Source organism: Seriola dumerili, unplaced genomic scaffold (assembly GCF_002260705.1).
Source record: "Seriola dumerili isolate Sdu_G_001 unplaced genomic scaffold, Sdu_1.0 BDQW01000040.1, whole genome shotgun sequence".
Lineage (NCBI taxonomy): Eukaryota > Metazoa > Chordata > Actinopteri > Carangiformes > Carangidae > Seriola > Seriola dumerili.
Window position 1 is genome coordinate 2,849,319 of NW_019174295.1, and position 10,539 is coordinate 2,859,857.

The following is a 10,539-nucleotide window of genomic DNA, read 5'->3' on the forward strand; positions in this document are numbered from 1 at the left end:
AGAGAGAGAGAGAGAGAGACAGCAACATTTTCCATACATTTTTTCCTCTCTTACAACACCTTGGACATCTCATATACAAAAATATGTTAAATATGAAATTTATATTAATTTATATTTTTATATACAAAGTTTGTGTGTATTTCTTAAAATCATTAAGGCAACTTTCATACAAATTTGAATATAGATGAGGTCATATCAGGCTATAGCTATAACTCTACTGGTAAAGCAACATGTTAACTGGTATACATAGTGAATATTTTGTCACATACAACATAGAGAAAATACATAGCCAACTATATATAAATATACAACAAGCCTATTATACTACCACAAAAACATCATTGGTTTTGTCTTAAAGTTTACAGCCATAATTAATACAAGGCAGTGTCTATTCCAAAAACATGAGTGGCCTGTATTTACTTTTATAAAACTGCAAATGAGGTAGTGACCCACCCATCTGAAACCTTCCAGTAAAGCATTAAAGTCCTGTGGGAATCTATTTTTTCAACTCTTTCTCCTCTTCTGCTTTTCCTTCTCCCTCAGTCTCTGCTTGATGTTCTTGTCTCTGCGCCTCTTTCCCCTCAGTTTCTGCTGACTGTCCACCCGAGCCTTTGACCATGGCCTTCGCTGTCGCCTTGCCTGTTGTCTTCAGGAAGGCTTTGATGCCCAGATTGTCAATGTTGTGTGCAGTCACACCAACATTGGCCACTGACCGGAGAGCTGTGTCTGTGGCTTGGCTTGCGTCATCACCGTACCTTCACCACAAATAATGGTGGAGTTAGGAAAAGAGTGGTTTGGTGTAAGAAAATAAATGAGGATGTGTACGGACTTGAAATGCTGGAGCGAGTATGTTATGTTTGTTCTGTTGTCATTCACGCCAACAAATCGTAGTTCAAGAAAAACATAGTCATATCATACTGTGTAGCAGTTTTATTAGTAACAAAAGGAGAAAAGGCTACAGATAGCATGAACAGCAAGAGCATTACCACCCAACACAAGCAGACATTTAACTAGAAAGACACTACACCAAGTCAAAAAAGAACCCAAAATACATACTTTGTCCAGATATAGACGAATCAACAAAAGCCAGTTTCTGTGTTAGTTGTTAGATTTTGTAGATTTTGATTACATTTTACTTCGGGTTACTTTCTGACTTGATCTGAGCTAGTGAAAAGAGTGTGCACGAAAAGGTTGAGCAGGGTCAGCAGTTAGTTCACAAGTCTTTGCCTTTACTCCCCCGTGCAGTCATATGTTGCTGGACATGTTTATTAGATTCCCTAAGCCCTTGAATCTGAAAAGAAATAGGTGTGAAAGCAGGTCAGTTACCCAACGTACCAAGAAGAAGCAACACAGTAAGCCACTGTAAGATTGGTTTCTGCTCCAGTGTTCTGCTGTTGCTCAGAGTGACCAAATAGATTCAGAAACAGGCTGAAGACAAGATCTATAATAATTAATTAATGATTAATGATATTATTTCTATCAATAAAGAAGCAGAAGTTGAAGATGTCAATGGAAATTGGAAAACCTCATGTTCAAGTATATATGTGATGAAATAACTTCATGCTTACTTGTACTTCACAGTTGTGACAGTCTCTGCTGCAACACTTTTGCCAACAAGCTTTGCTCCGGTCTCCAGACTGGACCAAATAGTAGAGAAACCTGGTTTGGATATAAGCGAAAAAATATTGAGTTCTCTAAAAAGACTTTGATTAGCTGCCTTTAATCAAAAATTTAAAATGCCAAAGCATGTGAGCTAATGATATGAGCACAGTATAAGACGTTGTACAATATTACTACTACTTCATGCTTAATCCTGAAATGTTCTTTTCTGATGTATATACCTTGTATACTGCTGGCTGCAACAAATTTGGCTCCATCAAAATTGGAGGCCTGGCCCTCTTTGCTCTTCCTCATAGACTCTGGGACCAGCTTGGCGCCTTGTTTCTTCACATGGGGCGCCATCTTCTCTGCCACATGTCCTGCCACAGTGCTCACTCCATTAACTGTAGATGTACACAGTTACACAAGGAGAGGCACACATAAGTACACAGCATATTAATGTGCAGCACAAGAAACTAATGGCATGGACTGAAAGAAAAAGAAAAAAAAAAAAAAGAAAAGAAAATCAAGCATTTATGAGGGTTTTCTCCAGTCATGCAAAAAAGCAGTTTATATCTTTACCATTATTTTGGTCAAGTTCCCTGAAACAAAATTCTGGACCTTGTACTTATTGTATGGATGGTTATATTCTCTGTGGGATGATTTCTAGTCCTTGGTTTAAGTCCTTACCCAAAAACTGGCTGACTCTCACAGCACCTCCGGTGGCCTGTTTAGCCACCTGCAGACTTTTGGTGACACGGGGGCTGACCTCTGAAGGAGTTTCCTCAGGTGTGATGTGGTCCCGGATCTTGGCTGCTCCTTTTTGAATGGCTCTACCTGTGGCCTCCGCTCCTTTTGCAAACCCCTCACTCAACTTTGTAGCTCCTAAACATTTTGGTTGACAAATGTACATTGGGAATATCATTAATTGTTGTTTTGTCAAAATGTCAATTGCAGTCAAATCAAGAGGGGGTTAAACACCCTTTGCCTTCAGGAAAGCATGTTGCATTAGTAAACAACACCATCTAGTGGTCATTTTTGTAGACACAGAAACAACTACTGTGTATATAGTCTGTGTACAACTTGAGTAGAGATATTTTGCTTAGATTTTTTTTCCTCTGTCAGGACTCAAACACACCTGACAAGATTCCTTGTGCCATCTTCTCACTCCATCCAGGAAGTGGTAGTTTGTCCTTCTCCCCAGTTGGCACTGACAGTTTTTTTTGCTCTTCTGGGGGACCAAGGGGGACTTTCATACTCAGGTTGACGACCTCTGATCCTGCCCCCTCTGGACCCTGTCAGGGAATACATTAAGCCATATGCTAAATGGTTGTCATGAGAGGGCCCATCATATATTGCTTTTAATATATGCGTATACTCAAACGGATAACATACAGTACATTCCTGTCACAGGACATGTTTGTTTTTACCCACAACATGAAAACTGTTTTGTATCTCCAGAAGACCTGAGAGAAAAAAGTGGCACACACTGTATATCTAAAAACAGTAGTGCATGTGGTGTAACAGCCTGATCACATCAAAAATTGAGGTTTCAGTTTTACAGGACATTGTTTATTTTTGTTACCGTGTGACAACGTAAATGGATGGGTATTTATAACGGTCAAGATCTTTAAAAAAAGAAGGACCACATTTTTACACTATGACACATTCTTTAAACATAGAAAACACCCTTAACATACCAGTTCTAAAGTATTTGCTCCACCCACAAGAATACGCATCCTTAGATCTGCTCAATCCTGACAGTAAAGACTGACCTGGACCCTGAGTTCAGCCAGCTGCGACAGGAGGTCCTGAAACATCTCTCGGTCGGCAGCAGGCAGTTCAGATGACAACACTATGCCCACATAGGACCCTGGAGTCTCCGCCAAAGAGTCAGGGAACATGAAGATCCCGGAGTTAGCCAACAGCACTGGAGTGTCTGCTGACAGTGGGTACAGCCAGTCACACACCTTGGAAACACAAGAACAAGAGTAAGAGGTTGGGAAAGATGAAGGCCTCTAGGTCAGGAGTCATCACCCATGTACCATCATAACCAAAGAGGTTGTATTCATTCCACTGATCATCGGTTGTAGCTGATTTTAATGAAAACTAGTGAGATTCACCTCACATCCACTATTCTCAGATTTCTGAATTTAGACAGGAAAGCAGGATATGATGGCTTCTGTTGAGTCCTTATTTGTTATTTATCCTTATTATTCTCCATGGGGAAATTCATAAGCTGAGAATTGAAAATCATACCTTGTCCAGCCGTATTTTCCCACTTAACTACTTATTTGAATGGGCAGTTTAGGGTTAAGTTAACTTGTTGTTTTTCTAGTAAGATTGTCATCTCCCAGCAGGCAAAGTGTCCCCTAGACTCAAAGATACATTACAGGGCTTTAGCCCCATCAGGACTTATGTCAGTCATCCATACAAAGATAATATCAATACAGACTTGCTGCTGCATCGTGCCACTGGTATGCTGCCCGACAGTGTGACCCCTGTGAGGGCGCAGTGCACTGACCGGCAGCACAACAGAAGCGCAGAGTCATCTGTTAATGGGACCATTGTCTTGCTGGGAAACAAAGCAGGGCCAGAATACAGGAGAGCGGCCCATCGGCCTGGTGTGATAGGAAACAGAGTCATGGGGTAGACTGCAGTATACAACATGGCATAATACGCTCTTTGTGGAGGTGCCAGAATACATTATTGTTGTTTACGAGTTTTATATTGACTCAATACAAAAATCATCACAGAGAAGTAGCAGGTTGGCAGACGGCTCCATATGATTAAGATCAGAGCTGATAAAGTCATACTTGGGGGGGGCTTGTGCCATAATAGTTGTAGACACTTCAAAACTTCAATATCTATGTTCTGCTAACAGGCTACAACCTACAGAGATTATGTTACAACATAATGGAAAATAATGCCGCTCAAACATAAATACATCAGCTGTGCAATGGGACAGCTCATTTAATCCGCAAATATGTTACATTATACATCACTCAAATATATTCTAAACACTGAAAAAATATAAATTATGAAAAAAAAATATAATGTTTTAACATCTGGACGACCAATTTTATCTTCAACAGATCAAGTGTAAAGCAATTAATACACTATAACTGGAGCCCAAATCAATCTGCAACTTTGATTAAAAATTGATAACTGATCAAGCAAAAATGCCAAAAATTCACTGATTATTTTTCCTCAAACGTGATGTATTCATATGACTGTAATATCTATCTTTGTGTTTCGGACCATTGGTTGACAGAGAACATCAGCTTCAGCTCTAGGAAACTGTATGAGGTGTGTTTCACTGTTTTCTGAGGTTTATAAACAAAACTGATAAATTCAGAAACTAATCATCAGATTAATCCCTGATGTACATAAATAGTAGTTGCAGCACTAATCGTAATGTGCTTATTCAGTCAACAAATTCAGTATAAATAAGTGCAAATCATGAAAAAGTCTCTTAGGTTATGAAGTAGAAAAAAAAATCATTTATAAGCAGAAAATTTCTTTGTGACTACTACTCACTACTACAGACCAACATAATGACTCATAGTTATAAAACTGGACTAATAGTGATCAAGTGGTTCAAGTGGTGTTCACATCTACACACCTCCAGGATACATGCCCAGGGAAAAGGCTTTGCTCACGTAGCAGATACGAATTATGGCAAATCATTATTATAACATACTGTACTTACATGTAGAAATGCTGAGGGTCTTCCTGCAGTTGAAACCTTGCTCTCACTATCAAATGCGATGATGCGAAGGTACCCTGGATTAGACAGGGAGCTGACCTGTCCATCTGGTGCCACGAAAAACATCTGCACCCCAGAGGGAATGTAAAGCAGCTCGTTTCCATCTCGTCTTGCTGCTGCTCCAGTCTGCTTTCCTGACTCAAGGCCACCTCCAGCAGTACCATAAGCCAGGCTGCGGTGCCCGTCTGTCGGCATTGGTGTGTAAGCTGGAGGCTGGTCCCCTGGGTGAGCCATGGCTATAGTTTCTGGGGCCACTGCAGGGTGCATACGTCTGGGTGGTAGAGCAGGGGAAGCAGGTCTGACAGGGGCTGTATTTGGGGTTGGGGTAGTGTTCTGGTTGGTAGGGGGTATGGTGGGGTATAGATGGTGGAGAGAGCTGTGGGGAGGGTGACTGTTAGGTGCCAGGTCTGGATAAAGATTAGGAGGAAGATCCATCAACAGTCGGTCCCTCTGGCCTCCTGTTGTCAGCTGAGAGGTCTCCAGGTCAGAGAGGTGGGTGTTTACAGTACTCAGAGTGTCCCTCATTCTCTGTTGAAGCTGCCTGGCCGTGTCCCAGGCCACTCCCTGGTGCCTCTCCCCCCCAGTGGGAACTTCCACTCCTTGGGTAAGGTGCTGTCGGCCCTTTCTGTAATACTCCAGGGCCTCTTCTCTTTTCCCGGCCTCTTCAGCTGTTAGCCCACGACTCAGGGAGTGAAACGCCAACTCATACTGGTCCTTGATGAGCAGCAGCTCAGCAGGCTCTGCCATACTGAGAAAAAGATGGGATACAGTGACTAGAAAGAGAAGAATGGAGTCAGAGAATAAATGGAGACAGTTACATCCAAAGATTTTTATAGTAATAACCAAACACATGAAGATAACTAACATTAGTCATTTATTTGTTGTTTTTATTTTCTACAACACACAAATGTTAATTATTGAGTTATTGGGGGACTGTAGTTTCTGTTTTTAAAATTAACACCTTGGATGGGAAACAGTTGGGATTATAAGATTAAAAACATAAAAGTATTAGTACAGGATGAAGGTGACTAGTACCTGTCACCAAGAAACCCACCGAAATCAGGTGTGAACAAGACAAGTTGTTGCTTTAGGCTGCATGTTAGAGAACAACTTGAATGGATTTTCAACACTGACCGCATCACGGGCAGGGAGATGAGTTAATGTGAGAAAAATCTATGCAATGTAAATGTTGCTGGCGTAGCAATGGCTATAAATGCCCGGAGCTAGCTGACACACACATCAGGTTTTACCTGATCAACAAGACCGTGAACTTGCATGAGAGCTTTCACTAGACATGGGATTTCCATTTGAAAAAAATGCCAGCGTTTATACATGTAGTCTTCATGTTAGTATTGAATGTATCAAACAACAACAACAACAAAAACAACTGTTACCTATGCATACGTCATACCTGACCACTGGGCAGAAATGATAGTTATAACTTAGGTCAGACTTACCTTTCAGCCAAACTTTAATATACCGGGAAAGAAAAAAACAAACAAACAATAAATAAATGTGTTCAGAGTCCTTAATTTCAGTTTTCGTCAGTTCTTCTGTAACTTCACTTGAAAATGCTCCTACTCACATCATTATGCGTTCACTTCTCTCACTGATTTAACTTGACGCACCCCCACAGCAAAACTCAAACGTCAAAAGCAACCAGAAGACAAAAACGGCTTCCGGCCAAAACTTTCAAAATAAAACGGATAGCTGCACGTTAAAATAATAATAATTTCAATAAAAACTTTAATTTTGAAAGACATTACACTGAGACATGACATATGGAAAATAAAGCTTACAATAATTCATGATTGAACATGAATTTTGTATCATTCAAAATATAAGCATGTGTTACAACTAATGACTTACCAGTTTTAAAAACCTTTTGCATGGATATCTACAAGTATCAGAAGTAGTTTCTTTATATACATTTTTTGTATTTGCATAAACTACAAAAAAATTAATAAATTAAAGCAAGAAAGTGTCGAGAGGGGTGTGGCATGTATGGGACTGACAGAAGAATCATTTGCGTTTGTTTTGTTCTCAGTCTAATTATGTCCACTTCCTGTCAGAAGCGTCAGAAGAAGGGTGGAGCAGTGATTCATAGGAAAGGCAGAACGGCAGGTGGAGTGATCCACGAAACACGACAATACCTGTAAAGGGAGAGAAAAAAAGACATCCATTCATAAAGGTAAAATTGTGCCCTGGGATGCAATAACAACCCAGACAAAACCTACAAGCCACGCCTTACTTTGAATTCTTAAACTTTTCTCTGACGGCCTGTTGAGGGTGAATCTCTGCACTGATGTGTAGCTTGTGGAGGTCAGTCACGCAGGGCTGAATTTCAGCCATGGTATAGCCAGTAAACGCACATAAGGATTCAGGCTAAGATATGAAAAGACAGACTTAAAAAAAAAGTCCTTAAGAGATTCTCATAAAAGGGACTTTTAGCACTCAAAACAATGATCTGAACGAACTTACCCAGTGAGATTTGTTTACAGTGTAGGTGGCCAGGCAGTAGGCTCCAGCTGCCACTATAGACGGGCTGTACTGTAGGAATGGTTCAATTTCCAGCAGGCTTAACTCTGCTACATACTAGAGGCAGCAAAAAAAAAAAAAAACGAACCAAAATATGATCAAGGGAAATGGAAAACTATCTTCAAAGGCAGTGGGCATAAACCCAAAAAGTGTGGCTGACATTAGAGTGATTGATTTCACTGACCAGGGCCAGGTTCTCTGTGGTGGCACAGACAGAGTGGATGGACATGAAAAGGCGAAGGAACTGGTTTGTAGTTGGTGCGGCCATCTTGAAGGCCAGCACTCTTAGGAAAACATGCTCCATTCGAACCAACTGCTTCTTGGTGTAGGTGCTGTCTGTGATGTACACAAAGTCATTCAGCTCGGGAGGGAAGATCTCCTCATATTTTCTACAGGGTGAAAGATCAGAAGACATCAGACTGTAAGTTACCATCAGTCATCGAGTTGACACTTTTCCATAAGGAAGAGTTTTACCAAGAGTACGAAATGTTTTTCACAAATCAGTGCCCGGACTGGACAGGAAAAGTATCAGTTAGAAACATAAGAAACTTAAACATGTGCTTACGAAGCGATCAGTAATGCAGCTGTGCCAACCAGCTGCAGCTTGCCCCGTTTTACATATGCCGTGCAGGACAGAAAGCGGTCCAAATAGTTGACAGCAAGATGCAGAGTTTCAGAACGAAGCTTGTACTCCTGGACAACTTCCACCAGCCAGTCCACCAGGATGAGCCGCATGCCACTGGTGATCTCCGGATGTTTCTCCAAGTAGTCTGGAAGAGGCTTCAACTTCAACTGGCATTTAGAAAGAAAAGCAGTTCTCATGAGGTATTTGCAGTGAACCACAGTCACAGTGTATTTAATGATAACCATACACAGTAACATGGTAGAAATGATTCAGTGCTCATAGTTCAGATAATTTCGCACTTCACTCTCCCTCAAGTGTCGGTAAATGTCCTCTGCATACTCAGACACACACAGCACCTCCTCTGACATCAGGGATTCATCTTTTTCAGACTGCATAGAAGCATCCAGGCATGAACCTGCAAGGGTGAACAGCAGCTGGGTGATAAAAATAAAAGGCATACCAAGAAGAAAGTCTCACTTGGTGGTCTTGATAGATGTTTTTGTATAGGGCAAACTCACTTGAACTAAGCTCCAGCAGGAGTCTCAGCCCTTCGTTTTGCAGGGCAGCGGTTTCAGTATCTCGGTAATAGTTGTCAGACACCACTTCTTGACCAGAAGCCGCAAGAACAACTTCACAAGCCTCTTCAACATAAACATCATAGCTGGAACTGGAGGTACAGCCGAGAAAGGTGTGCTGAGAGCTGTCTGAGACCGAGCTGTGTTTGGAAAATTGGCTTCCCTGTGGTGAAAAATGAGGAAGCATGACTGCCACATGAAATCAAAATGTGACAGTTCTGTGAGGGGAAAGTGAATTGAAAAATACTACATTTTATGCCCTCCTATGTGTCATTCTCCCTTACCTTGCTGAGGGATCGACCACGCTGCTCATTTTCTGACAAAACACCGAGCACTGTCCGCTGCCTAGCTCTCTGGACCTGTGATGCATCCATTTTGCTTGACGGTGGAACATTTTCTTTGCTAGTGTGACTGCCGTAGTGGGCATTTGTGCTGAAGTTCATCTTTAAAAAAGGAAACAGGGAAATTTATTTATTTAATTCTTATTTGTTTTTAGGGTTTTTTTTGTTACCTTATATCCTATATGTGTGAAGTATTTTGTTCATTGTCTTTAATGTATATCTGTAAACTGAAAAAAGCAATAAAGATGAATCTAAGGCAATTAGAAACAAAGCAAACTGTAATTACACAAATGATTGTTTTTTATTGTGAAACAAACTAATTGTTTAAAGACTTTAGGCCTACAAAAATCATTTAAATTAAACAATCTGGGAAAGAAACATGACTCATAGCAATTCAAGGACACAATCCAGAAGACACTGCTTTACTTTAAAGGGTTACAAGAAAAAAGGTTGGAGACTGCAGCAGCAGCAGCAGGGATGCTAGTAATATTGTTCAGGTGGTAAGTTTATGGTTTCCCTGACTACAGTAAAGCAGTACTGAAATCTACAGGAATATGTTGTGTATGTGTTTTGTTCAAATTAAGTCCAGCTGTAAGCATTCAGATTCAGTGAAGTGGTCTGTGAAAATGATGTACAACTCTATACTTAGACTCTAATCTATAAATTCTCCCGGGCGCAGATTCGCTGAAGGTGTCAGAAGCATCATTACCATGGTTACAAGGATTTATCAAAGGCCGGGAATAAGAGACACAAACAGGTAGAAAACATGGCTGTACACTCAGTGCCTCACTTCAGTGTAGCACAGAGCACAGCCCAGCGACCTGTCGGTTTCAAGTATAAAACAGTCTATCGCCTGTTCCTCACTGCAAACTCACCATAACCAGGATCAGCGTAGTTACTTCACAGCTTAACGTTACAAGGTGGAAACACTCACTAACGACCCGAGCGGAGCAATGACCGCTTACTTTCTTGTTTGTTACCAAATTGGAGACAAACAGCGACCTCTGGCTGCGTTCAAGCGACTTACAGCGGCTTACTAGATGTCCGAGGTTTGTCCAGCGGCGAGCTTTTCTACAGGTTGCCTTGTAAACT

General features: G+C 41.1%; 2 protein-coding genes across 2 annotated transcripts; both read right to left on the bottom strand.

Annotated features, from left to right (window-relative positions):
* Positions 1 to 163: 163 nt before the first annotated feature.
* Positions 164 to 6,968, bottom strand: spart (spartin). The gene is made up of 9 exons (XM_022738946.1): positions 6,954 to 6,968; positions 6,826 to 6,837; positions 5,312 to 6,141; positions 3,375 to 3,569; positions 2,738 to 2,894; positions 2,290 to 2,484; positions 1,842 to 2,003; positions 1,569 to 1,659; positions 164 to 755 (listed from the first exon to the last, which is right to left on the bottom strand). Exons 3-9 carry the CDS (start codon positions 6,113 to 6,115, stop codon positions 497 to 499), a joined length of 1,863 nt encoding a protein of 620 aa, XP_022594667.1. The 5' UTR covers positions 6,116 to 6,141; positions 6,826 to 6,837; positions 6,954 to 6,968; the 3' UTR covers positions 164 to 496.
* A 266-nt stretch (positions 6,969 to 7,234) lies between these two features.
* Positions 7,235 to 9,480, bottom strand: ccna1 (cyclin A1). The gene is made up of 8 exons (XM_022738696.1): positions 9,391 to 9,480; positions 9,050 to 9,269; positions 8,831 to 8,946; positions 8,472 to 8,698; positions 8,091 to 8,295; positions 7,850 to 7,963; positions 7,620 to 7,753; positions 7,235 to 7,521 (listed from the first exon to the last, which is right to left on the bottom strand). Exons 1-8 carry the CDS (start codon positions 9,478 to 9,480, stop codon positions 7,470 to 7,472), a joined length of 1,158 nt encoding a protein of 385 aa, XP_022594417.1. The 3' UTR covers positions 7,235 to 7,469.
* Positions 9,481 to 10,539: the final 1,059 nt, after the last annotated feature.

Coding starts and splice junctions, on each gene's coding strand:
- spart (XM_022738946.1), bottom strand. CDS start 6,115: ATGGCAGAGCCTGCTGAGCTGCTGCTCATCAAGGACCAGTATGAGTTG. Junction 3,570..5,311: donor GACCCTCAGCATTTCTACAT/GTAAGTACAGTA, acceptor TGTGTTTCCAAG/GTGTGTGACTGGCTGTACCC. Junction 2,485..2,737: donor GGCACAAGGAATCTTGTCAG/GTGTGTTTGAGT, acceptor CAAAATGTTTAG/GAGCTACAAAGTTGAGTGAG.
- ccna1 (XM_022738696.1), bottom strand. CDS start 9,480: ATGGATGCATCACAGGTCCAGAGAGCTAGGCAGCGGACAGTGCTCGGT. Junction 8,699..8,830: donor GACACTTGAGGGAGAGTGAA/GTGCGAAATTAT, acceptor TCTAAATGCCAG/TTGAAGTTGAAGCCTCTTCC. Junction 7,522..7,619: donor GAAAAGTTTAAGAATTCAAA/GTAAGGCGTGGC, acceptor CTCCCTTTACAG/GTATTGTCGTGTTTCGTGGA.